The 25,390-nt window shown below is 43.7% G+C and overlaps 2 protein-coding genes across 12 annotated transcripts; one reads left to right on the top strand and one right to left on the bottom strand.

Annotated features, from left to right (window-relative positions):
- Window positions 1-74: 74 nt before the first annotated feature.
- Window positions 75-21,580, bottom strand: pcm1 (pericentriolar material 1). 11 transcript variants are annotated; one of them, XM_086081973.1, is made up of 40 exons: window positions 21,168-21,352; window positions 20,308-20,419; window positions 19,923-20,159; window positions 19,140-19,475; window positions 18,104-18,274; window positions 17,719-17,850; window positions 17,450-17,639; window positions 17,156-17,265; window positions 16,571-16,844; window positions 16,342-16,492; window positions 15,454-15,690; window positions 15,136-15,308; window positions 14,824-15,062; window positions 14,012-14,160; window positions 13,816-13,945; window positions 13,569-13,742; window positions 13,320-13,495; window positions 12,804-12,977; window positions 12,232-12,502; window positions 12,002-12,147; window positions 11,836-11,921; window positions 11,274-11,460; window positions 10,875-11,179; window positions 10,074-10,229; window positions 9,877-9,933; window positions 9,514-9,686; window positions 8,721-8,852; window positions 8,062-8,203; window positions 7,245-7,418; window positions 7,059-7,156; window positions 5,734-5,868; window positions 4,764-4,955; window positions 4,620-4,670; window positions 4,418-4,541; window positions 3,197-3,351; window positions 3,056-3,110; window positions 1,771-1,997; window positions 763-858; window positions 575-698; window positions 75-407 (listed from the first exon to the last, which is right to left on the bottom strand). In XM_086081973.1, the coding sequence occupies exons 2-40, from the start codon at window positions 20,401-20,403 to the stop codon at window positions 394-396; spliced, it is 6,249 nt and encodes a 2,082-aa protein (XP_085938099.1). In that variant the 5' UTR covers window positions 20,404-20,419; window positions 21,168-21,352; the 3' UTR covers window positions 75-393. The 11 variants fall into 11 exon arrangements, with proteins under 11 accessions (XP_085938099.1, XP_085938101.1, XP_085938100.1 ...); XM_086081975.1 differs by having other exon boundaries at window positions 8,101-8,203; XM_086081974.1 differs by having other exon boundaries at window positions 13,320-13,492.
- Window positions 21,581-22,472: 892 nt separating this feature from the next.
- sart1 (spliceosome associated factor 1, recruiter of U4/U6.U5 tri-snRNP) lies at window positions 22,473-25,263 on the top strand. Its single transcript, XM_086081977.1, has 2 exons — window positions 22,473-22,639; window positions 22,777-25,263. The coding sequence occupies exon 2, from the start codon at window positions 22,786-22,788 to the stop codon at window positions 25,126-25,128; it is 2,343 nt and encodes a 780-aa protein (XP_085938103.1). The 5' UTR covers window positions 22,473-22,639; window positions 22,777-22,785; the 3' UTR covers window positions 25,129-25,263.
- The last annotated feature ends 127 nt before the right edge of the window (window positions 25,264-25,390 follow it).

Raw genomic sequence — 25,390 nt, 5'->3', positions numbered from 1 at the left:
GTCTGTTCACTCTACCAGGAAAAAAATAGAACTGATGCATCTAAAAGTGACAATTCAGACGACACACAAAGCACTTAAAACAACCAACATTTTATTTAAAACATACCAGTCCTAAACATGGAAAGTCCGTTTGCAGAACACAAAGGACCAATTTGGAATTTGTGAGTTGCATAAAACATTTCAAATTAAGTCCCAACTAAAAACTGAAAATTGTCAGTAGTGTCGACATTAAACGTTGCCCCTCACCCAACAACACTGAAAGGAAACCAAAACTAATAACGTATGTGTGCGCAATACAGCTTATAGGACTACAGTATTAAAGTATTTTTAAAACCAACAAAAACAAGACTGTGCAAAAACTACACAAGCTCAATGAAAGGCGGGTCACTTCACTTATTCAGAAGATTCTGAAACACACAAAAAAAACCAGTCATTTCTGCAAACGTAACATTTTACATAAATTGTGTGAGTTTTGAGAACAATTTTAATTTTACATGAAAAAAAATATATTAGTAAAGGTCCTATTTGAAGGGTTGGTAGGAGGAGAGAACCAGAAAAGAGATGAAAATCCAACCTGGTTCCTTCAGGTGGCTGTCGTTTCCCACAAGGCCCGGCGGCGTTTCCGCGTCGCCGCTGAGGATTTCCACGCGCAGGTCGTTGGTCTGCTGCTCGTCCACGATCCTCTTCTGAAGCTCCTCCTGCGGGTTCCAGCCATCCATTCAAAACGCTCGCTTTCCATGCGTCACATTTTGCCGCTTGTACCTGGCCGGCGACGGGTATCTGCAGCGGAAGGTCGTCCACTCGGAAAAAGTCGTCCTCGTCCGACGTCCTCTGGCTGCTGTTGCTGGAGACGGCTTCCTAAAATCCAATCGGGCAACACTTAAGCTGCTCTCATGTCATTGTCATCTGCGTGTGTGTGCATGAAAATGTCCGCATTTCAGCCGACAACAAGTCGACTTGGATTTCTCAGCTTCGTAAGCTTATTTCAAGAATATTAAAAAAAAAAAAACTTGGAAGATTATTTCTTGTGGTCTTAAAACATTTACGGCAAGCCCACGTTCATTTAGTATGCGGTTCTGACGGCAAAGAGAAAATATTTGGACAAAGATGACGATTATTTCCATAAAATTGAAAAAAATATATTTTTCAAGATTCAAGTCAGATTTTTTTTCAAATACTAGAAAAAGTAATTTTTCGTAACGTACTTTTGCAAGAATCGAGACATAATTTTGGGGGGGAAATATAGTGTGTGGAAAGGTCATTTTTTAAATGAATATAAAAGTAGCAATTGAGTCAAAAAAAATCGGTACAAAAAAATCTGTACCAAAAAAATCTTAAAATAAAGTGTTAATTTTTCCAAAACAATTTTATAATTAGATAATTTAAAAATATCAAAAATTTGATATATATTTTTTAGGAAAAATATTTATACCTAATAAGGAAAACTCTGGGAGAGCGGGGAGAAGTCCCTAAATCATACAAGTATTAAGTTGGAAAATTATGAGCGGAAAAAAAAAGGGTCAAAATATGGATCCTGACTGTGACGTTGTTTGGCAACATCTGAAGTTGCACGTTAATATTTTATATACTTTACGTTTATGCACCGATTTGGGGAAAAACTAATCAAAAGTTACTCACCAGTTACTGAGTATTTGAGTTTTTTTTTCTTTTTACCGAGTGCTTATCGTCACTGACTACTTTTAATTGAGTCGTATTATTCTCGAACAACAGTATACTCTTAAGCACAACTTTCCATTTCTTTGTACTTACGTCGACATTGATCATGACGGGGGATTCCGTGTCGGGGGTGCTGGTGGTGTTTGAGTCTTTCGGGAACGTCTGAGCTTCGGAGCTTCTCGTGCTTTCTTCCGGAGCGGCGGCTGCGGCGGCGCCAGCCGGGTCCTCCTCTTCATCGACCTCTTCGTCAGAGTAGTGACTCACCGTCTCCGTGTGATCATCTTCAGTCAAAGCCACAACTGACATCTTGCTGCTCGCTACTGTTTGGTGGGAGAGAAAGTGAAAATGAGTACAATATTAAAACACATGGAATGGAAGAACACTTGATGAAAGAAAAATATAGTACAGGGTTTCTGCAGGTATCAGCAAGTCTAATTGAATGCAACGGTTTTTAACTCATTCACTCGCAGCCATTTTCACTGAAGCAACCCCCTTCGCTCCCGGCTGTTTTGCTGGATTTTGACTGATTTTGTACGACCCACAGAATATTGTGTTCTATTGCTATAAAAACATAGAACCTACCGAAAGAAAAATTTGAGTCTCTTCTTTTATCAGGGAAAAAAAAAAGAAAGTATATTTCCATCTATTTCCGTTTTGCAGAAATTAGCATTAGCATTATTCACAAAACTTGTGAGAAGACTGGGGAAAAGAGCTTTTTGCAACATAGCCCTGGTTGATCTCCTATACTCTGCTACCACCTGCTGGCCGTTTTTGTAATAACTAAATTTATTCAAACATTCTCTTCAGTTCAGAGACTGCATCAAAACCTTCTGCATGCTCTAGCAATAAAAAACTTTTCTTTTCTTTTTTTTTTAAACGTAAATATGTCTTTGGGAGCATGGTAATATTTTAATTGTTGTACATCTTTAGGAGCAAATTAGTTACATTTTTAATACTCTTGTTAATTAAGACAAAAGTGGACAAATATGGTGACCAAAAACAAATATGGTTCTATCTTTACAACCATTGACAGTAATTTTATAGGAAGTAATTCATTATATTATTCCAAGTTAAAAAGATATACTAAACAGTTAAAAGGAGTGTGTGTCGTATATTTGTCTTGACGTAATTTTCTGCCACTAGGCGGCATTAGTGTTTCATGTTGGACGTGGGTGACAGGGACAATACATTTTTTCTTTTCAAATCCCACCCAATGGCGCCGTAATGATGAACATTTAGGTATTTTTTTTTACAGGCATTACATTTATTTTTAGGCTAACATTAAAAAATAGAATATTGTTATAATATTACGAGAAAAAAAAGGAAGAATACATGCTGACTGATAGAAAAAAAAAAAAGTTAAAGAATGTACACCCACCGTCGTCGTCGGCTGGTTTCAGGCCAGTTTCTTTGGTTTCACAAGTCGATTGGCCCTGCAGAAAGATACGAGCAAGCACAGGTCAGACACAACAACGCGATGTCAAGTAGACCCCTCGAACCAAATGTCGCATACGGCCACCTCTTGCTCCGGCGGGCCTTCCACCGCGGCCTGCAGGGACGTCTGCACGTCCACGGGCCCGGCCTCAAACTCCTCCGGCTCGTGCTCTTCGTCGTCGTTCTCATCCTCGCCGCTGCCGTAGTTGTTTAGGGCCTGGCTCTCCGCTTTGGAAAGTCCTCCGGGGAAAGCGACAAGCAAACAGTCAAGACAAAACATTGCAGAGTGAACAGCTTGGAGGGTTTGGATTTTGACGATGCAATGTTAATGGCTCATTTTTGGTTTCCTGAAAATAAATGTTTTTGGCGAATTCTGTCCATCGGCAGCCATGTAAAATTTTCCTGACATTTGTTTGTTTGTTGTGCCGAGAGATTTTTTTTTCAAATGTAAAATATGTGCCTTGGCTCAATAAAGTTTGGCAAACTGATCTAAAACTTCAATTCAAATTACCTTTGAAATAAGCGACATGATTCATTTGACTCGAGTTGAACATTCATAAATAAGTAGGAATGTCAAAATTAGTAGGGCTGGGTATCGATTCAGATTTCCAAAATCGATTCGATTCACATTGATTTTCGATTCAGTTGAGGATTTTATGCATTACCAATTTTAATTTTATTTGGAAGACAAGTACCAATGCTGTAAATAGTAAACTTCTTGCTCTTACTTGTTGCATTAGTATGAAAAATATATATGAATATTTACATACATTTTTATATTTACATACATTTTTTATCCAATGCAGTTACATTAATCATGTATGTTGTATTGAACATGACCTGATAAAAACAATAATAAAAAAAAAAAGTGCAGTTTCACAAGTGACTTCATGTTAAAAGATTAGATTGCTCTTAATATGAAAAGAAAAATGCACCGAACTGTCACTGTCTTACAAATGCAATGATGCCATCTAGTAGCAAAAACAAAGCACAAATCAATATCACACCCGCTTTTTACCGTACAGTACATATTTTTAATTTTAACTCAATTTTATGAATTATTCTGAAATTACTGTATCAATAACTAAAATATGCAGCCATATTTCTATTAGTTTAACATTGTTTCCACTTTTATGTTAACAAGAGTATGAAAACTTAGAAGAAAATATTTTATTGTACATTTACAACAGATAGAATATTAAAATTGCAATTAATCCTGAGTTAACTTCGATTAAATAGGATTTAAAAAAATAATAATAATCGCTTGACACCCCCAATAAAAAGTATTCCTCAATTTTCCACTTACTGATGGATAGTGGCATTGCCTGCCCACCGGCCTCTTCCTCATCTTCTTCATCATCATCATCACGGCTTTTCTGATCAGTCGGTAGGAGAGCAGAAGGAACTTCCTGCTCGGTGTCATCTTTATCCTGTGGTGGACAAAGTTTCACGTTGACACTCAGTTTGGTGAAAAAGTGACATCTGGCGTCACAGTCAAAAGCACAGACCTTGTCTTCATCGGGAGAGGCTGACACGTCAACTTCGAGCGCTGCGCTTTCCTAATTGGGAGAACCAACAACAGTCAACAACATGCCTTTAACGCAAATAAGATTTTATTTGTACATTTAAAAAAAAAAAAGATAATACATCACCTTCAAGGCATGAGTGGTGTCCGGAGGATGCTCAGTCATTTGCCCGTCTTCCGGCGAGACCGCGACGCTGTTGTCCAAATCTTGCATGAGTCGGAAAAAGGCCAGTTCGTTGAAGAGGATGTCCGAGACCTCCACCAGTAAGTCCTCACCGCAGTCCTTCAGGGTTTGGCCCTGGAAGCGATTGAGGGAATCCTAGGAAGGGCAAGGTTGTTGTTTTTTTGTTTTTTTTTTAAACATATAGTTACTGCTCACTCATACGAGGGTAAAATTAAACAACCAATCAAATCATTCTCTTATGTAGCTTTTTCTGCAAATGTGTATTCTGTACTTCAGTCCCACGTTTACATGATGAACAAAAGGTGAAGAGACTTTGTAGTTTTAACAATTTTTGTGAAAAGATATTACTAAGATAAATTACGTTACAAGAAAAATAGAATGGAGGAAGGCATACCAAGTGAGAACTGCCATGCATGTAATCATAGTATGTCCAAATATGGTCAATTTCCTATTTTTTTCACATCGCTATTTTAGCCTGTTCCCACGTTTTGTTATTCTTACGCATTATTAACCAACGTAGTGCTGAAAGTCGCTTGTGAACTCTCCCTCCAGCTCAGTGGTAGAGTGTTCGTGGGTTCAATCCCCGGCCAGGTCATACCAAAAGACTATAAAAAATGGGACCCACTTGACACTCAGTATTACAGGTTGTAATTGGTGGGTTAGATCGCCAAATGTGGAGAACAAATTTCACCCCACTTAAATGGGTGTCACAATCAGTGGTACTTTAAACGCTTTTAACTGTCTGATTAGTGAATTAGTCTTGAGTGTCCAGAAGTTTCCAATAACACCACAAAAAGTCACTTTCCCCCCTTTTCCCGCAACATCACAGCAATAAATGTGTTATTTTTCATCTGAAAAACAGCTTTTAAATTATGAGGAAAAAGCCCAAATCTTGGTAGTGGAAGTGTCGTACCTGCAGGATTCCCCCGAGCTGCCGATGGAAGAAGAGCACAAACTCCTTGCTCTCGTCGTTCTGCTGCGTGAGTGCCAGGACTTTGCGGCGCAAAGACGTCAGCACCTGTGGCGTGCACATCTCGTGCATGTTCTCCTATGCGAAGAGCCAGAAAAATTTTGCACATAAAAATGTTTGCATTTGCATTTTGTTTGTTGTAAAGCAGCGCATTAAAACTATAGTTTAGCTAACTATGCATACGTGTGATTATTAACTCATTCACTCCCAGACATTTTCACTGAAGCAACGCCCTTCACTCCCGGCTGTTTTACTGGATTTTGACAGATTTTGCAAGGTCCACAGAATATTGTGTTCTATTGCTATAAAAACATGGAACCGACCAAAATAAAAATTTGTCTCTTCTTTTATCAGGGAAAAAAAAGTATATTTCCATCTATTTCCGTTTTGCAGAAATTAGCATTAGCATTATTCAGAAAACTTGTCAGATGACTGGGGAAAAGAGCTATTTGCAACATGGCCGTGGTTGATCTCCTATACTCTGCTGCCACCTGCTGGCCGTTTTTGTAATAACTACATTTGCTTCAAACATTCTCGTCAGTTTAGAGACTGCATCAAAGCCTTCTGCATGCTATAAGCAAACTTCCTATAAAACTTCCCATAAAACAACGAACCTACCAAAAGAAAGATTAGAATCTCTTCTTTCATCAGGAAAAAAAAGTATATTTCTATGTTTCCGTTTTTCAGGAATTAGCATTAAAATATAGCTAAGTTTCATCATTATTCACAAATCTGTTTAAAACAGATTTTTTTTTGCAACATGGCCCTGGTTGATCTCTTATACTCTGCTGCCACCTGCTGGCCGTTTTGTGTGTGTGTGTGTAATAACTACCATTGCTTTAAGCGACCTCTTCAGGTCAGAGGCTGCATCAAATCCTTCTGTATGCTCTAGCACAAAATAAACAGTTTTTGGGACCATGGCAAGATTTAAAATATAACTTTTTTTTGTACACGTTTTATGGGAGCCAATGAGTTAATCATGATTAAAATAATGATCAAAATAAAGCATAATTAACATTTTGACCATAATGTAGCATTATTTTACATTTAATTGGAGCCTTCCAATTAATTACCTTCCTACTAATAATATGCATCTTAAAAAAGAGAAGAAAAATAAGGAACTTCATGTAGCATTAGATTATTATCATAATTCAAATGTAGCCTGTGATACGTAAGGAATGAAGCATGACACTAGTCCATCGTTCAGTCAACAGAACGAAACTGTACCAATTTGAACAAGTGCAGGTTGCATATTCCGGTCACGCTACCTTGAGGAAGGGAATGATCTCTGACATGATATCCTTAATTTGCCGATTGAGCTGCAGGGTGTCGATCTGAGGGGCGTGCACGTCACCAGAGGCGCCTCCTGTTCACAAACAAGCGTGTAATGTAATCATCTTAAAAAGGCAATTGTAAAGGAGGGCGGCGGTGATGTCGTTGGAGGCCTGGCATACCCTCCATGGCTTCTGGAGGAGGAGCAGCAGCAGCAGCAGCAGCAGCAGCAGCAGCACAGGGTTCAACATTGGAGGGGTCAGAGTCCCCGGTGGTGCTCGTGTCCACTTTGTGCTTCATACGCTCGTATTGCCGCATCCTGGCCAAAGCTTTGTCCAAGTGGATCACTGTGTTGCCTATGCAGTCAAAGGTGACAATACTGATGGTTTATTTTTGCCAATATTTATTCACTTTTAACAAATATACAGTCCAGCGTTCACCCGCTATAGAGCAGTTTACCTAAAGTTTAGCTTTATGGCAGATTTTTTATTTATTTTTTTGTCTAACACATTTATAGCTTAGCGAATTTGTCATTAAATCTGTGGTGTTCTCAAATTGTGGTACGAGTACCACTTAATGGACATGGACTCCCTCTGGTGATACACGAAAGAATCACTGCCTAATTACAGTTCAGTTGTATTGAAATTTTTAGTGCAATAAATTAACATTTAATCTTTCAGAACTCTTTTGTCTTTAAAATTGTACTTTGGTATGTGGCATACATTTTTAATTGAATCTTTTTTTTTTCTCCAGTGTTCAAACTGCATAATGTTACAGTGTCTCACAACCAGATTAAATATAGACTCCCAGTCACAAGTTTAATGTGCTGTGACGTCACGTGCAAAAGGTCAATAGAGTGGTGCCTTGAGATAATAGTGACCCGACTTATTGTGAAATTTAAGGAACGAGTTGTCATTTGTTTGGTCAATACGTACATTTCTTGAAAGTGTGTGGGAGGTTAAAACCTTTTTTTGATCTCTCTATGTGACAGATTTTCACCTATTGCAGGTGGATCTGGAAGGCATCCTCCAAACATACCCAGGTCATCCTTGGAAAATGGATCCAGGTTGGTAGACGACATCGTGCTGTCATTACCCACGGACTCCATGTCATCTCTTTTCAAGTTCTTCTCCACCACTTCCTAAAAAATACAGCATACCCAGAAATATACTCAGCATTTCTGAAAGCGGACTCTCTCATTAAGCGCAAATGAACGATTCTCCCGAGAAATAGAACAAGCAGGCAAGCGAGGCTTGGAAGCACCGACTCGTCTTCAAACAGAAATCAAGACGTTTCATCTATCACTGTCTTAACAAAGGAATTATTTAGACACAATTGGCATGGCTCCCAATTAGCGGGACGCTAACAGACCAGAGGACACAGGCGACATGGACGGACAGTTGGGGGGGGGTCACTGCTTACAAGCCTGCCTTGCTGTCACGTCAAGGTGAATGAAGACGAGGGGGAGACGCGATGGAAAGGATGAAAGGAGAGCAAGTTGAAAAAAGAAAGCGATGAAAGATGTAGAAGGAGTGGGCGGATGAAGATGAGAAATGAGATGAAAGCTAAGATAGGATCTCCTGCAAAAACATTTGCGGATACAAAAAAAAAAGTGGACAGAGAAGAGCATAATGGGAATGCGCCGGCACGTCTTTTACCGCGTCGCTCATCGTCGAGCTCTCGCTGGGCGTCAGCTCAGACTGAGAGCCCCCAGCCCAAGACACGGTGCCAATGGGGGGCATCTCCTGGGAGGTGCTCTTCTCCGCCAGCTGCCTGGTCACCACCAAGTCCTGCGTGAGCACAACAACGCAGGGCCCACACGTCCACTTACTTGCCTGAGTCACCTCACAACATTAAAGAAATGATTTGAGTGCTTCGACTTAACAACTTATTTGAATTAGGGCTGGGCGATATAGCCAAAAAATAAAATGTCCATTTTCTTCTCATTCAGGGACGATTATGACTATGATGAAGGTTTCATTTATTCAAAATTAATTCCTGTGCAAAATGTTCGGACAACAATAATGTATAGTGATTCTAAATCAGTTTTAACATCAACTTAACATTCATAGTTTGCGCTTAAGTGCCACAATTAAGTAGTTGATAGCTATTGTAAACATGTCTTGTAAACCAAGGCATTCTGCCACTTTTGCAAAATTACAACTTACAAAAAAAAAAACATTTGGATGTAACAGAACATAACAATCCAGAGGACAAAACTCCATTTCACGATTTAGCAAATTTTCCACGATTTTGATTTTTAAAAATGTGTCGATTAATTGCCCAGCCCTAATTTGAATTCAAACACACATTTGTGTATTAAATTGAGACAAATATGGTGAGTGCGTGTGTAATGAAATTTTGTGTGAATGAGCGCATTATATTTGTGAACATATTGAATAAATACATTTGATTTTGGGGTTAAAAATTAAGGTTCTGTCGTATACCAACCTGCAGGGAGTAGAGCGCCCTCTGCCTCAGGTAGTCCGTGTTGAGCAACTGTAGTTCGTGGAAGAGCTCGATGAGAAAGTGAGGCCGAGACTCGTTCTGGGAAATCAGCGTTGCCACCTCGGAGTAGATGGTCTCCCTGAGCGCCTCGAACAAGGAGAAGTCGCTGCTCGCGTCTGATTTTTGGGGACATTTGACACATTTGTCTCCATATTCCAGTCGACAAAAGCAGTGACAACAGTGCAGATCACAGGCGTGCGCGTGCGTGCGCGTGCGTGCGTGCGTGCGTGGGATGTTTTTGGGTGAGGTAAGAATGAAAAAAAAAAGCAAACAAAACAATGTATGGACTTTGCGTGCTGAATTTACCTGCTGCTTCTGTGCATGCAATTCGGTTAGAGAGGAAGGGTGTTCTCCAAGCATAGGCTGTCAGTAGGATAAATTACCAGTCAGCTCAAAATGAAAGGTGGCTGTGCCAAATGTGCAACACAAGCTGTTAAGAGTTGTGATGGAAGACTAAATCAGCAAGCAAAGGTAGAGTTGTCTACAAGTGGTTTTAGGCATACCGGAGGAGATGTCATTTTGTTTGTTGCCGAGCTTGGTTTTGCTGTCGAGTTTCTCTTGTGTGAGTTTGTCCAAAAGATGCTGATCCTTGTGACGAGACGACGCTGCCCTCTCTTGGTCAAAGTCTGCCGTGCTGCTCAGGCTGTCGCTTTCTAGACCTGATTTCCAGTGATGCGAATTAAGTACTGCACTGCATTTGAGTAGACTTTTCAGCTATCTGTATTTTGAGTATTTCTTTTTCTGATGGCACGTGTGTGGGCTCATTCGGATTGTAGCGTTCTAAAAAAAAATTGAATAATCCAATCTGAAGAAAAAAAACACTTCTAAGGTGTTTTTTTTCTTCAATTGATTTTATTAGTTAATCTAGCATTTTTCCTCAGGTAAAATTAGCAAACCTATGGGTGCACATTTTGATATCCTCAAAATGCTAGCTAGTTATTGCTACATACATGCAACATGTAATGTCATTTTTTTTCTCATCCTGAGTAAGAGAACTATGAATATCTAGTTGTTTTTTTGTTTGTTGTTTTTTTGTTTGTTTTTTGAAAGGAGGGAAACATTTAGTGTGCACAAATGTTTTTGCTATTGTGCAGAGTTATCCAAAAGGTATTGTATATAACTGACATTAAAAATTCCTGGGGGGTGCTTTCTTTCTTTTACATTACTCGTGATATTATAAATGTACAAGTCATTTATGTTCACTTTAGAAGGACTTCAAGTTCACAAACTGGACACTTTTGCCACCCCTGGCATTACGCGACTACAAAAAACATTTTGTGCAACTGGATCATGCTCGTGTGTACCTTCGTTATTCTTGTTGGGCCCTTTGCCACGCTTGCGTCGGCTTTTTGTGCGGGAGGCCAGGTTGGCCTGGGCGGAGGCCTTGCGTCCAGTTTTAAAGGTCTTTGTGACGGTGGTGGGATCGACGCGGTCGGCCAAGCTGCTAAAACTCGCCTCAGACGCCTGCTCGCACTCGGCCCGAGGGCTGCGGCGTCGCTGTGGCGAGGGGAAAGAGGAGGGGGACAAGGAGGGGGTGTGCTCCCCGGTCGGAGGGGGATGATGCGGGACAGTGTTGTTTGGGAAGGTGTTGTTGCACCAGCCAGTGGGTCTAAAGGGGAGGGGGGGTGTCATGTGAGACAATGAAGTGTACAGAATGAACTGCACTATAGCCATACGAGAAGAATTAAAAAGGAGAGACCTACCGTCTGTCGGTAGTGACGTTAAGAGGTGAGCGCTGGAGTGGGGGAGGGAAATTCATGTACTCAGTTTTGATGGAGGTGTTGGGGTCAAAGTGCTGCTTCTGCTGGTCCAGGCTTGCGTGGTTAGCACTTGCTGAACCCTGAGGCACGTTGCTCATGGTAGCAGGGAACGGAGGGAACAGGCTAAATCCTGCAGTGTCACCAGAAGGAAAGATAAAAATCGCTTTAGGTAATTAATAGGTAAGAAATTGAGTACCAAATTTCCTCAAATACAAGGGGCACAGTTTACGATCGAGTTCCGTTCGTATGACGGCAACGTGACATGAATGTATGAATACTAGGGCTGTGCACGAATTGGTGACTCGAACTGAGATCCAAATTGGCAGTGAAAATGCTTGGGCCAGGCCCTAATGAAGACAAAAGACATGGATGGAAAGAACATAAAAGCCGCTGTTGATAATGTCGTACTCCAGCCTGCGTAAAATGACAAGTGGTTGCCCAACAGGAAGAAGCCATGGATACTATTTCAGTAGAAATGGAAGAAAAGGGTCTTATGTGCGCTAACCTGTAAATGAAGGCGATGGGTGGTGTTGTTTTTGCTGTTGTGGCTCCTGCTGCTGCTGTAGGAGCTCATTCAACACCTGTTTCAATCTAGAACAGCACGACAGGCAATATGTACAAACACACTTCCATCTGGATTAAAAAATGAATCCAAATTGAATGCTTTTTACCTTTGTACATTAGTTTGCTGCCAAGACAGCTGCGTGTAACATTGGTTGAGCTGGTGCATAATCAGGTGGACCTGCGGTGACGTCAGGTTGTTGGGCAACCCGCCGTACGAGCCCGTCATCAAGCTTTGGAGCATGTATGACAGCATCTTGGAAAGACAGGTTAAAAGGACACATTAAGTTGTGATTTATTTTTCCAGTTCTGGCATTCATGTGTAATCCAATTGGGCAACCTGTTGGTCCTGCAGCAGCGTCTGACACATGCTGGTGCTGAAGTCCAACTGTCTCTGCAACTGACTGATCTGCTCCTGCCAGTGAGTGGAGCCCTCGGTCACTGAGAGCTCAGAGGCCCAGCACAGGTTCTCCTGACGTCTCGTGGTTGAAGGCTGGCCTGCGGACTGGTTTGAATTTCTGGGCGGTGGCGGCGGCTGTTGCTGCTTGGTTTTAGGTTTAACGTGACTCGAGTCATGCCCGGAGGAAAAGGCTGCTGGAGGCTTCGGGTTACTGCCGACAAGGACACAAGAAGAGCACATGATGTTGTATAAATTGAACCCCTCCAAGCTAAAATGTAAAGGACAAGAGAAAATGCTGTGAATGTGAAAGCCTTTGGTGTGAGCCGTTCAGTCAGCATCAAATGTTTAGGCTTCATTTTCTTGCAAGACTTTTAAAAGTCCAAAGCAAAATTTGCAGGGGGAAAAAAAATCAAGATAAATATGCAGAAAATGCGCAAAGGCATTTTAGCAAAGCATCCCAACCACCCAAAAATAACAATAAAATAAAATCAGGATAGACTCTATATACTGACCATTCTTGGTTCTTCTTGGTGTAGCTGGGCTGATTCATGGTGGGGAAGATGTGATCATCGTCCACAGAGCTGCTGTCTGAGGTGTCCTCCGCTTCCGTGCTGTGCTCGCAGTGATAGTCGCCATCCTCGTCCTCATCCAGGTTGCAGGGAGTAGAGCCCCAGGTGGCCATTGTCCTGATTACATCCGCAATATTAATCCCTTCATGTTTAAAGTGAGCATCTTTAAACGATTTGGCCAATTGTCTTAAAATCATCATTCAAAACAATGTTTTTTTTCTTGTTATTTTTCATTTACTTACTGAGATTTGCTTTACTTTGTTTAATACTAAATCATGTTAGGGTTTTTTCCGGTAGGTTTTATTTTCCTGAGCAACTTGCATCAACATCTAGTTTTTTTGTTTTTTTTAGCAGATTAGAAAATAATTGCTTCTTCTTGTAAACAATTCTGCCTTTTGTGAGATGTATAGATTTTTTTGGGGGATAAAATCACCCAGCCCTTGTGTGAATACTGAATACCTTTCATCCCGACTACCCGCAAGTTGGGAGGGACCCGCTTGCTCGTCAGTCCCGCAGGGGGTGTCGGGGAGGCCGCAGCGCCTCTGATGTTCCGCCATCAGGGACTCCAGGTGTTTGCGCCGCTGCCGCAACTCCTCCCGCACGACCTGGTGGCGACGCATCTCCGACCAGAGCTGCTGGCGACACAACAAGATCAACTCGGGTTGAAAAATATGCAGTGGGCTCCTCTTTGTATGTGTGTGCTGCCACCTCGTTGTCAGGTACTGACGTAGCAGCAGCTTCGGGAGCAGTGGGATTGAGCGCGGCCGGGCTGCTTTTGGTCGCTGACAATAAGGAGGAAGGCTGCACGGCACCTGGCGTCGAAGTCGCAGCTGGGACCTTCCAAACTAAACCCTGCTCGCTCACTTGGCTGGACAGTGATGACTGGAGGAGAAATAAAAGGATGAAGTATTTGGAAAAAATTTTGGGAGGAAATATGATCTTGTTTATTTCTGACCTGCAGGTCAGGACACGTTAACTGGAGATCCTGGATCTTGCCCTGTATTTCACCGAGCATCTGACGCTCCTCGTGGAGCTGCTTGAGTGCCTGCTTCTGCTGGCGAAGCTTTGCTTTGTAGATCTTCTCCCTGTTAAGCCGCATCAACCAAGTTGTTTAAGAATAAACCTGAGGTGTTGGGACTAAAAACGCATACCTGGCCTTGGTGTAGAGGGCAGCATCTGATCCACGGGGATCCTGTTGGGGTCCAGCAGCCTGTGGTCCGCCCACACTAACTCTAGTGTTATTCTGCTGTTGGTGCAATGTTTCCTCCTCATTGGCCGTCGTGGTGTCTGTGTCATCGCTCTGGACACAGAGACAAAGACTGTGTTAAAGAAAAAATCCATGCTGATTTTCAGTTTCCTGGAGATTGACAACGTTTAACTCAGCTGTTATCAGCTGTTTGTTTTCAAGCGCTGACTCAATGACAAAATGTATTTTTCATTTACATTGGGCATAATTTACCCTCAGAAACTAATTAATCTCAAATCGAACATTATAAAATGATGTTAAGCGTGCTGTAATTCTTTGTTTTGTGACAGAAAAATGTCAAGAGAATTTACACCACAAAACTTGGGAACTTTTTTTTTTAAATGAAAAAATTAGCCATGTTGCCGTGTTATTTCATTTTAGGGAGGGGCGAGTACCGAAACCAGGCCTTATATAAAGGTATCGGTACTCGTCACGGCGACCTTACCAGGATGGACCACCCTCTTGTTTTACGATCAGGAATTAAAAGTATTTTTAAAAAATCAGTAATTTCATGCAATTAACAAGGAAACTACTATGTTGGGATATATAGGTATTTCTTTAAAATCATTTTATGTATCAAAAGTACTAGCGGTATTGGTACTTGACATCAGTGACCACTCAAGAGTGGAAGACCTGTACTAGTTATCGGTCTAGGTGGTATTGAACGTCCCTATTCAAGGTCTGCCATTTTCTGGTTGTTGTTGTTAATATTCCCACCTGGACCATTGCAACAAGCTCCTGCAACTGGCGTAGCTTCTGCTTGGCTTTCTGCTGGTGAACCTCCTGGGGAAGGCCTGCGTCGCTGGCCAGGCTGCTGCCTGACCTTGAACCCGACGCCTCGTCGTCAGGACACCCGGGGTGGGCGCCGGCGCCACCGCTTCCACTGTCATTATTGAGATTGAGACTGTCTTCATCCTTCACCCAATTGTAGGCTGTGTCTCTGTTGTACTGGCAATCTACAAGGTTGGAGAAAAACGCATTAAGTACAATCACTAGTTTATAAAGCAGGTCGAGTTGTGTTGAGTGTACCAATGGCTGAGGGGATACTAAAGCTGCGAAGGTTGGCCGCTGACCGGTTGTTGATCTCAGTGTTGAGTCTACTGTCGCGATTGTTGGTGTTGGTGGTGGTGGTGCTACATGAAACGCTGCAGCGATTGGCTAGGCTGTTCAAGTCGCCCCAGTTTCCAGTGCGCTGTGGGATCCTTAGCACACAACCCGACAGTAAGGTTTGAAATTACACACCATTCTCTCATGTGACAATCGAGTCCGAGGAGTACAAAATGTCCCGTGAGACACGTAGAAACGAGGGAACCTGTGTACATAGATTATCTACAATTAGGGACACACCGGATGTTAGTTGGTGGCTGACGATTCTCTTGATCATAGTCAAACATGGCCTCCAGCATGGAGCTGTCCTCTGTTTCATCCTCCTCCTCCTCCTCCTCCTCCTCCCCTTCCTCCTCCTCATCTTCGTCCTCCTTCACGTTTTCATTAACCGCATCCACCATCATGTCAGACGTCTGCTGAAAGTACTGGACTAATTCCCGAAGCTCGTTAAGGCGCTTGTGGACCTCCTTCAGCTTTCTGTTGGTGCGCAAAAAGAGGAAATGCATAATGGTACAAAGAAAAAGAATGCTATTGCCTACTCAGTTTTTTGTTTGGAATATCAATGCTTGGTCACAAACATGATTTTATGCAGCTGTATTTGTTTACAGGGCTTTTGTGCCAAAATTAAAGAAATGGCCAATGAAATAAAATGTGACCCAAAAGAAGATGTAAAAATATTTTTGGATGAATTAAAAAGTACAATAGTCTTAAATAATTGTACTGAGTTCATTTGATGACAAATATTTAATTTGTTGATGAACGATGAAGTTTGACAGATAGAACCACTTTTTGCATGTAATTTTATGGTGCATAACAGATGAGCAAATCTATTTGTATTTGTTTTATCATCCCTGTTTCTACATGACTCTCCTGCTAGTTAACCAGCTAAAAGAATGCCTTGAATCATCTGAACGTCTGTACATGTTACACAACGAATGGTATGGCAAGAGCAGTTAGTTTTAAATTTGGCTTTTATGTCATTTTGGAAAAGAACTACTGACTAAATATATAAAACAGGTTGAATAAAATCATTTCAATATTACTATGTATGGCATTACATTTTGATGACATATCGATTGGTTAATTGGCTGCCTTTTGAGTTTTTTTTTTTTGCGTGTATGTGGTTACCGGAGTTTGTTTGTGGAGTTGGCAGTGTCTGCATGTTGTGGGAGCAAAGGATGAAATGAAGCGGCAGCCGCAGCTCCATTTGAGCAGCTAGCAGACGGACAATCTGAAGAACCGCCCGTGCTCAAACTGCCCTGTGTGGACAACGCACCGCCTGGAAGAAAAATCGTGTGTAGTGAGAGCAGCTTAAATCGCCGTAAGCCTGACAGTATTACTTGAAACAAATCCTCACAGTAGTTGTTGTTGAGCGTCTGGTCTCTGAGGGAGTGAAGTTCATGTAGGATCTTGTCCATGGTTTCCTTTTTGTCTTGGAGCTCCTGAAGCTTGGTGAGCTGGACGCCGGCAGCCGTGGCGCCGCCATCAAGGCCGCTGTGTGGCCCGGAGGCCGAGTGCAGTACAGGCCTGTGCTGAGGCGGGCCAAACCCCCGGGGGGCCCGTGACCAGCTCACTTCTCTGGAGAGGGACAGGCTCTCTGCCTGGCGACGGTTGTCCGGCACGGACTTGCTCTACGGTGGGACATTTTGAAGCTTGATGAATGTGGTTAAGCACTCAACTCTACTTTATATATAAAGCACTTTAAAACAACGCTGCATACAAAGTGCTGTGTACATGGAGTAAAAGACAGCCATGGAATAAAGACAGGTAACACAAAATAAAGTAAGAAATGTCATAAGCGAACAAGTAATTAAAATTAAAAACACAAGAAGTAGGTAAGTGAATAAGTAAATAAAATATAGAGTAACACACAAGAATGTGTGGCATTTCATCGTGTGTGGTATGTGTGTGCCCTGATTAACATGCTTATGAGCTGCCATACCTGAGAGTCCCGCAGTTGGTTGTGGAAACGCTGGATCAAATCATTGAGCTCGTCGTTGAGCTCAGATGTGATGCTCAGCCCGGACACGCTACCCGTGGTTTCTGTGACGACTGGAATACAGAAAAAAATCTAATGTTCTACAATTCTAAACATTTTTAGGGGTGGTGTCAAATACATGGTTTTTCGCTAATCGCAGAATGATGGGGACTGAGCCATGTCGGGGTTTACGGTACAACTTTGCACATGCTTTCAAAAATAACTGTCCTGCATGTGTTCCACTGGTCTGAGTCTCACCTGCCGCATCCTCAATGACTGCAAGCGCTTGCTCGGCACTTTGCTGCATGGCCAGCAGAGCCTCCTGGCGGCCCTGCAGGGCCCTGAGCTGATCCTGCTGCTCCAGCATCTTCTTCAGCAGCTCGTGCTGCTTGCGGAAGTTCTCCAGCTCTTCCTTCTGGTCTCGCATGGACGTGTCAGGCCAGCCGCCCTGCCAAGGAAACCGCATGTATGTTTTCAACACATTGACCTTCAGGAGTATTTGATAGTGACGCGCAGCTAAGGCATACTTCTGCTGCGACTACTGCGTTCGATGCGTCTGAAGAGCTCACATCAACATTCAGCGAGGCGCTCTCTACCAAGGAACCGGAACCCACAGCAGAATCTTGCGTCCGAACGTCCTCCTCCTCGTTCTCCCGAGCCTGTCACATCACCCAAGGTGACAAATGAATCATGTAAGACTTGCCCAGTTTCACCACAAATGCTTCAATCCATCCATTATCCATACTGCTGGACAACAAGACATATAGAGAGAGACATTCTAATATTATCCATATGTTTAGATTTATTTACAAGATGTCTTATGTATTAGCCAGAACACAACCTTACAGTAACACAGAGAACGGAATTTAGAAAAAGAAGCAGAACGATGGAGAAGAGCAGGCAAAGACCCACCAGCATTTTCTGCAGGAACCGCAGGTAGGACTTCTCCTGCTCCCTGAGGTGCTCGATGAGATTAGAGAGGCGCTCCACGTTGGCCGGCACATCGTTCTTCTCCACAAGGTCGTCGCGCATGGAGCTGGCCTTGCCGATGTACTCCCGGATCTGCACCAGCTTGCTTACCAGCTGCAAAACAAAATCGGGGGTTATTAAAAAGTAACTGGAAAGAAGAGAAAGGGACAGAAATTAGTGGTGGCCACAGTGAGTACCGGTCACGAGGACAGACAAACTGCAGCAGGCACCCAGAGTGGCATATTTATAAACTGCCCTAAATACAGCCGCACTGTTCTGCCTCACTGTCACCCTACTTCTTTCTTGCAGCAGTCTCGAACAAAGTGATGCTTAACAATATTCTCAAATACCCATTATCACTAGGACTGCAACTAACACATTATTTTTATCGATTAATCTGTCAATAATATTGTTAATTAATTTGAATAAAAACATGTTAATTTCCATCTTTTCATACAAAGACAGGATTTTACTTCAATTTGACTGTTTTGTTTTACACATGTCCAAAATAGGGGATTTTTTTTTTTATACAATTGTCTGCTTTCATGGAGATTACGATTACATAAAGCCGAGAATATTTTACTGCTGATACTGAAATTCTGAGGATTTGGCCAATATTAATTTGAACAAGGTATCTAAACTATTAACTGATTAATGATTGTCAAAATAATTATCCATTAATTTTTCAAATTTTCTCCAGCCAGTTATTTAAAACAAAGTAACGGTGATAGGCTTGTCACTGTGAGTCTTCACTCTCGCAAACAAAGCGAATGAGAACTATCAGCAGGTACCACAAATTTTGCAGCCAAAGTAGGACTTCGTGGTCACAATGGATAGCTACTGTTAAAATGGTCACTATTCAAATGCTGCAAAGAAAGGCATTCATAGCAACTTGTGAACAGTTATTCCACAAGTCAAAGTGAGTCAAAGTGAACATTTGTACCAAATTTGCCTTGAATTTTAGAACAACAAAACTTACCAGGCTGCTGACAACGCTGGCGTCTCCTTCCTTGGATTCTGCGCGTGCCGCCTCCGCCCCTCTGTCGGCACTGCCACGCGTTGGCCTCGTAGCCGTTTCCTTGGCGGTACCCCCGGGGGTGAAGGTATCCCTGGCTCCCGGGCTCTGCTTCTTGGTTTGCTTGGTGGTGGCGGGAGTGGAAGGGGCAGAGGTGGCGGGCGGGTGCAGCAGCACCTCCTTGCTCTTGTTGGTGTTCACGTGAAGCGGGACAAAGTTGTAGGGTTTCTTGTTCGCCGCCGCTAGCTGTCGCTGGTTGTTTGCAGCCGTGACGCGGCCCTGGGAGTCACTACCAATGCTCTGTAATGGAGGATTAAAGAGGTTAAAAAGTCCCTATGAAGTGGAATCATAGATTGGGTTATGTTTAAACACAGTTTCTGAAACACAGAGACTGAAAATATGTAGTGCAAAATTGCAGACAAATCGCATTAAATCACTTCTTCTGAGGTCCTGACTGGCGCACTTGGACGTACAGCATGAGTCGTTCCTCCCCAACTAAACGGAATTTGAGCTGCCCAGTGTAGTAGTTGGGCGACTGGTTTCCTGTCACATTATATCTCCGCCATTGAGCGCAAGCAAGGTAAGCTTGTGTGTTGTTATTACAGTCCACAATAACTATTCAATTTTGAAGGGGATCCACCAGCATGTTTTTACATCTTGTAAGCCAGTGGGTTCCCAACCCCCTACAGTATTTCTTATAATGTCACATGCATTACTACTTCTACATAAATGTGAGCTCATTTTCACCTCGTCCAAATCTGAAAAGTGGATCCTCTGGTGGATCTTGTCCAGCTCCGCCTGGTCCGGGACTGAGCGCTGGCTGGTGTATTTGACGTGCACCGGCCTGCGGCGGCCGCTCCAGGGGGTGGAATTGGGCGAAATGTCGTTGGTCAGGCGGCCTTCCGCCACCAAAGCAGCTGACAGTTTTTTCTTGTTTTTCTCCGATGAGCGGTTTGGCTTCTTCTGTTGCGTGCCACCCCAGTCCTGAACATTCACAACTGTTATGAGTGATGATACTTCTTTAAACGGTCTCTCTAATAATGCTGGTCTCACGTGAATGAACTAATATTTGACATTTTACACACATACCGACTTTTATGGAGCTAGGTAGTGTTTATTTAGTGCCGTTTACCATGTTGTTGAGTCTGTCCTCCAGACTGGCGTTGGTGACGCTCCAGTTGTGCAGCTCGTCGGCGCTGTCTTCGAAAGGAGCGCCTCCGGTTGCCATGTTACCACCCGCTCAGCTGAAAACACAACAAAAATGGTCAAGGTTGGTTGACATTTAAGGAAAAAAAAGGATTATCGTCTGGCGACTTTTTGTTTCCACCAAAGGGCTCCAACTACCTTCTGTGTTTAACTGCTAACACTCGACGCCGAGCGACATGACATGCTTTCGACCTATGCAGTTAGCGGGCGTTAAAACGCTCTGATAGCCGTCACTCGTGCGTCACAAACGGGATACGCGAGGAGAACGCACCTTACACGCAAAGCCTCGTCAACGTGAGCGGCTACGAACGTTAAAAGCCCGAAAAACTAATGTTGGAATTGCGGACATGTTTTCTGGCGGGCGGGTGCTTTGAAGTGACTCCTAGCCCCGGGAATCACCATGGCAACCCCTGAACGTCCCCATCAACCCCTCGTGTTGTTATGTAGCTTCTGAGCAGTGAGCGTCGGCCTCACTAATAAAAAAAACCCCAATTTGTTTCAAACCAAGCATGTGACATTATAGTACTGAGGTTAATGGCGTCTCATGTGTGTGTGTTGGGCGTGTGATGGGGGAACCTGGCTAATGCTACCTGTTAGCGACCTGCCATTAGATAACGCGTCTGATGCTAACTAACCCCCCATAGTCGAGTTAAAGCCACCTTACCGTGTACTAGTGTACAAACAAGCTAAAATTGCAAACGAGTTAGCGCTGGTTTCAAGTACTTAACGTCTAAGTAAACCGAAAGTCATCTTGTTTAACAGCAAGTGAACTTGAATAATAATCACCGGAGCTTTACACGTTGTGGTGGACCTTTCTTTAACTCGTCTTCTTCGTTGAACCCATGTGAGAAAATCCTATTCTGTTAATCACACTGCTTCTTGCTCCAGCGTGTATTTGGTGTAAATAAATGAAATATTTAGAATAAATGTGAAAGCTTCGTTGAACCACACTTAACCACCAGCAGGTGTCCGGAAATCAATATGTAGTCACTAAACCGCGACAATGACCGCGCGACCAGTTTTAAAGGTACAGTGCAGCCGCAGCAAAACGACAGGAAATAAAGAACCAAACTATTAGTTTTGTAATTTTTTGTTGTTTTCAGGATTTTAACTCACCTTGTTCCCAAGTTAACCAAGCGCATCACCCCAGCCCGAGCAGGAGTAGCCAAGAAATCACAGTGACGTCATTATACTGCGACAAATTGCATCGCGACACTCTTAAAGGTAAAGTACAAAGTTGATTTGAGTTGAGCCACTAAATCTTTTATTCGTATATGCCAGTAGGCAATCAGAAACCTACTTTACACACGTTAACAATGATACTTTTCCCTAAATCATACATGGAGTAACAAAAAGGCTCTGAAAATTATAAATATTTTTAAAACTTTTAATTTATTTAAATGTACCTGAATCCCCTGGCATTTGGGGGGTTCCCCCCTCTATAATGCACACTAGTATACTACTTATATATTGCATGTTTCCAGTATGTTAATTTCTGTTGTGTACTTGTTTTTCTTCAATAAAAAATAAAAGAGTCATAATGGGGAAATAAACATCACATAAAGTAAAAACAATATTTTAAGCTATTTAGTCGTTTTCTGGAATTAAACTCAGTCTCAGACAATCTACGTGACGTCACAACACCATCTAATATTATTTTTAAATAGTTTATTGAACACTGGGATTTACAGACATTCAAAGAGGATCATATATGCATTATTACATATTATGTTAAAGTCTGAAAATAAAAAAACGGAAATTATTTTAAGGATGAAGAAAAAACAAAATACAGAAACAAATAACATTAAAATCACAAAGTAAATTAGGCATTTTATTTACACTTTTTTTTATGAACCGCTGAACAAACCTGATAACATAGGAATATTTTTAGTTAGAATTTAGTTGCTTTTTCTCTTTCGGGTTTCTTTAACCTCGTCTCACAGCCACACAACCGTCTACTTATGCGTTTTTATTAGTTGTTGTTTTATGTTGTTTGTGTTTTTTTTCTTGGGGGGGGTTACCGTTTGTTCCTGCTGCAATAATCATTCTGACCTGTAGATGGCAGTCGATTAACTTTAACAACCGGAAGTCACTTCTCCAACGTGATTGTGTCGTAAGCGCTTACTAGTCGCTTGAGTGGACGGAGCTTGGACGAAAGCTCAAAATTGGGCCTAAATGACTCATTAGCTCACTTATCTTGGCACAGCTTTGCATAGTGTCGATCAACGGGCGGCGATTCCTTTTCGTCCGCTTGCTGAGTGAGTATAAGTCTTTTATTGGGGCAGATCATCTATGCTAGAGCGTTAGCAACTCCAAGCTAGCGTCATTTTGCAATCACTTGCTCATAGTCAGAGTTTATAAGCGAAAAATGTGTTCCTAACTTGTCACCACACAGGAAATAACAATGGGTTCGTCCAAGAAACATAAGGAAAAGAGTCGCGACAGGGAAGCCGAAGAGCGCCGTCGCGAGCACAAGAAACACCGCCGCAAGGAGCGCGACCGAGACGCGTCGGACAAAGATGGCACTCGGGAGAAGGACAGACGCAAGCGGTCCGCTTCCAGGGACAGGAGTGGACGCGATAGCCGCGGCAAAGCCGAGAGGAGCGGCGGGGAGCCACGCATCAAGAAGGAGAAAATTGATAAGGCGTACGAGGAGGGAAGCGGTGAGACGCAAGCTCAGTCCGCCAGTGGAGATGCATCTCTCAGCATCGAGGAGACCAACAAGCTGCGAGCCAAGCTGGGCCTGAAACCGCTCGAGATGAACGACAACAAGAAGGAACTCGGCACCAAGGAGGAGCCGCTGGTGGCGGAGACCATCAACCCGGCTCTCATCCAGAAGCAGAAAGACATGAAGGAGAAGCTGGCTGCCATGAAGGAGAAGCGCTTACTGAACCAGAAACTTGGCAAAGTGAAGACGCTGGCTGAGGACGACTGGCTGGAGGACACAGCCGCCTGGGTGGAGAAGAACCGGAAAGTGTCAAAGGAGAAAGAGTTGGCGGAGAAGAGAGCCAAACTTCTGGAGGAGATGGACCAGGAGTTTGGCGTGAGCAATTTGGTGGAGGAGGAGTTCGGGCAAGGGCGGAAAAACACTGCGTACACAGCGCGAGATCTCAAAGGTCTTAAAGTGCAGCACAAAGTGGACTCCTTCGGCGAAGGCCAGACAGTCATCCTCACGCTGCAGGACAAAGGTGTGCTGGAGGAGAAGGAGGACGTGCTGGAGAACGTGGGCCTGGTGGACAAGGAGAAGGCGGACAAGAACGTTGAGCTGAAGAAGAAGAAGCCCGACTACAAGCCGTACGAGGAGGAGGAAAGCGTGGACGACATGGTGACATTCAAGCCGCGCGTAGTGCTGTCCAAATATGACGAGGAGATCGACGGCGAAAAGAAGAAAAGCTTCCGCTTGAAGGTGGGTGGCGTGGCCGACGGCGAGCGAGAACGGGAGCTGCAGGCTATGCGGGAGACGCTCCGCAGCCAGGCGCAATCCTTGGAGATGCCCTCGCTCATGATTGCGTCAGAGTACTACTCACCTCATGAGATGGTGGGCTTCAAAAAGACTAAGCGGCGCGTGAAGAAAATCCGGAAGAAGGAGAAAACCACAGTGGCTGACTTCTTGCTCCTGGACGACACGCGCAAGACGGACTTCGGCTCCAGGACGCGCGGGCGTGGCCGCAAAGCGGAATACGAAGACGGCGAGGAGAACAGCGGCAGTTGGCCGCACGAGGTGGCGACGACGACGACAACGGCTGTGGCGCAAAAGTCCGACGACATCCGGACGGCGGAAATGGACATCAGCGACGACGAGGATTTCACGCCGCCCGAGCCCAGCGTCATGGAAGAGGATGAGGCCGAGCAGGAGCTCCAGAAGCAACTGGAGAAGCAGAGGAAGCTGAGGCAGAAGCGACTCCTCAAGGATTCCGGCGAGAAGATCGCCGAGCGGATGAAGCGGCTCTCTAAGGACGATGCTGACAACGACGCAGAGAAGCGCAACAACAACATCGTCTTCAACGCCACCTCTGAGTTTTGCCGGACACTGGGCGACATTCCCACCTACGGCCTGTCGGGCAACCGCGAGGACCAGGAGGACATGATGGACTTTGAGCAGGAAGAAGAGCCGGATGGCGCCAGCGACTCCAACTCCGACGCCGAGGACAACATCGGCTGGAGCAGCGTCAACCTGGATGACGAGCAGAAGCACCCCGACTTCGCCACCGCCTCCGCCACCATTCTGGACGAGGAGCCCATTGTCAACTCGGGCCTGGCCGCCGCCTTGCACTTGTGCAAGAACAAAGGACTGCTGGAGACGGAGATGCAAAAAGTGGCACGCGTCAAAGCCACCAAGGGCGCCCTGCCCAACGACAACTACTGCATCGAGGACAAGATGGGCTTCGACGACAAGTACAGCCGACGCGAGGAGTACCGCGGCTTCACGCAGGACTTCAAGGACAAAGACGGCTACAGACCCGACGTCAAGATCGAGTACGTGGACGAGTCCGGACGCAAGCTGACGCCCAAGGAGGCCTTCAGGCAGCTGTCGCACAGGTTCCACGGCAAGGGCTCGGGCAAGATGAAAACGGAGCGCAGGATGAAGAAGCTGGAGGAGGAGGCGCTGCTGAAGAAGATGAGCAGCAGCGACACGCCGCTGGGGACCGTGGCGCTGCTTCAGGAGAAGCAGAAGTCGCAGAAAACGCCCTACATCGTTCTCAGTGGAAGCGGCAAGAGCATGAACGCCAACACCATTACCAAATAATTACTTCAGGACAGTAGTTGGTATTTTTTCCAAACACATATATACTGCACTTGTGTTTTCCAGTGGTTGTTTAAAATCAAAAATTGTTGTAGTTGTTGTAGTTCGAAATGTGTCAATAAAAAATCAGACAAAGAACCGTTTTTCTTTATTTCGAGGATTTAAGTGTGCTCATATCTAAGCACGGTACAAACTAAAAACACATTTGCTTTTATAGTGGGTATAATGTAAGATTACATTTAATTTTAAGCTTGTTTACAATCTC

Source organism: Leptonotus elevatus, chromosome 8 (assembly GCF_054856555.1).
Source record: "Leptonotus elevatus isolate MCC_2025b chromosome 8, RoL_Lele_1.0, whole genome shotgun sequence".
NCBI classification, from domain to species: Eukaryota; Metazoa; Chordata; class Actinopteri; order Syngnathiformes; family Syngnathidae; genus Leptonotus; species Leptonotus elevatus.
The sequence above is the reverse complement of the archived record's forward strand: the minus strand, read 5'-3'. Positions and strand labels throughout refer to the sequence as shown.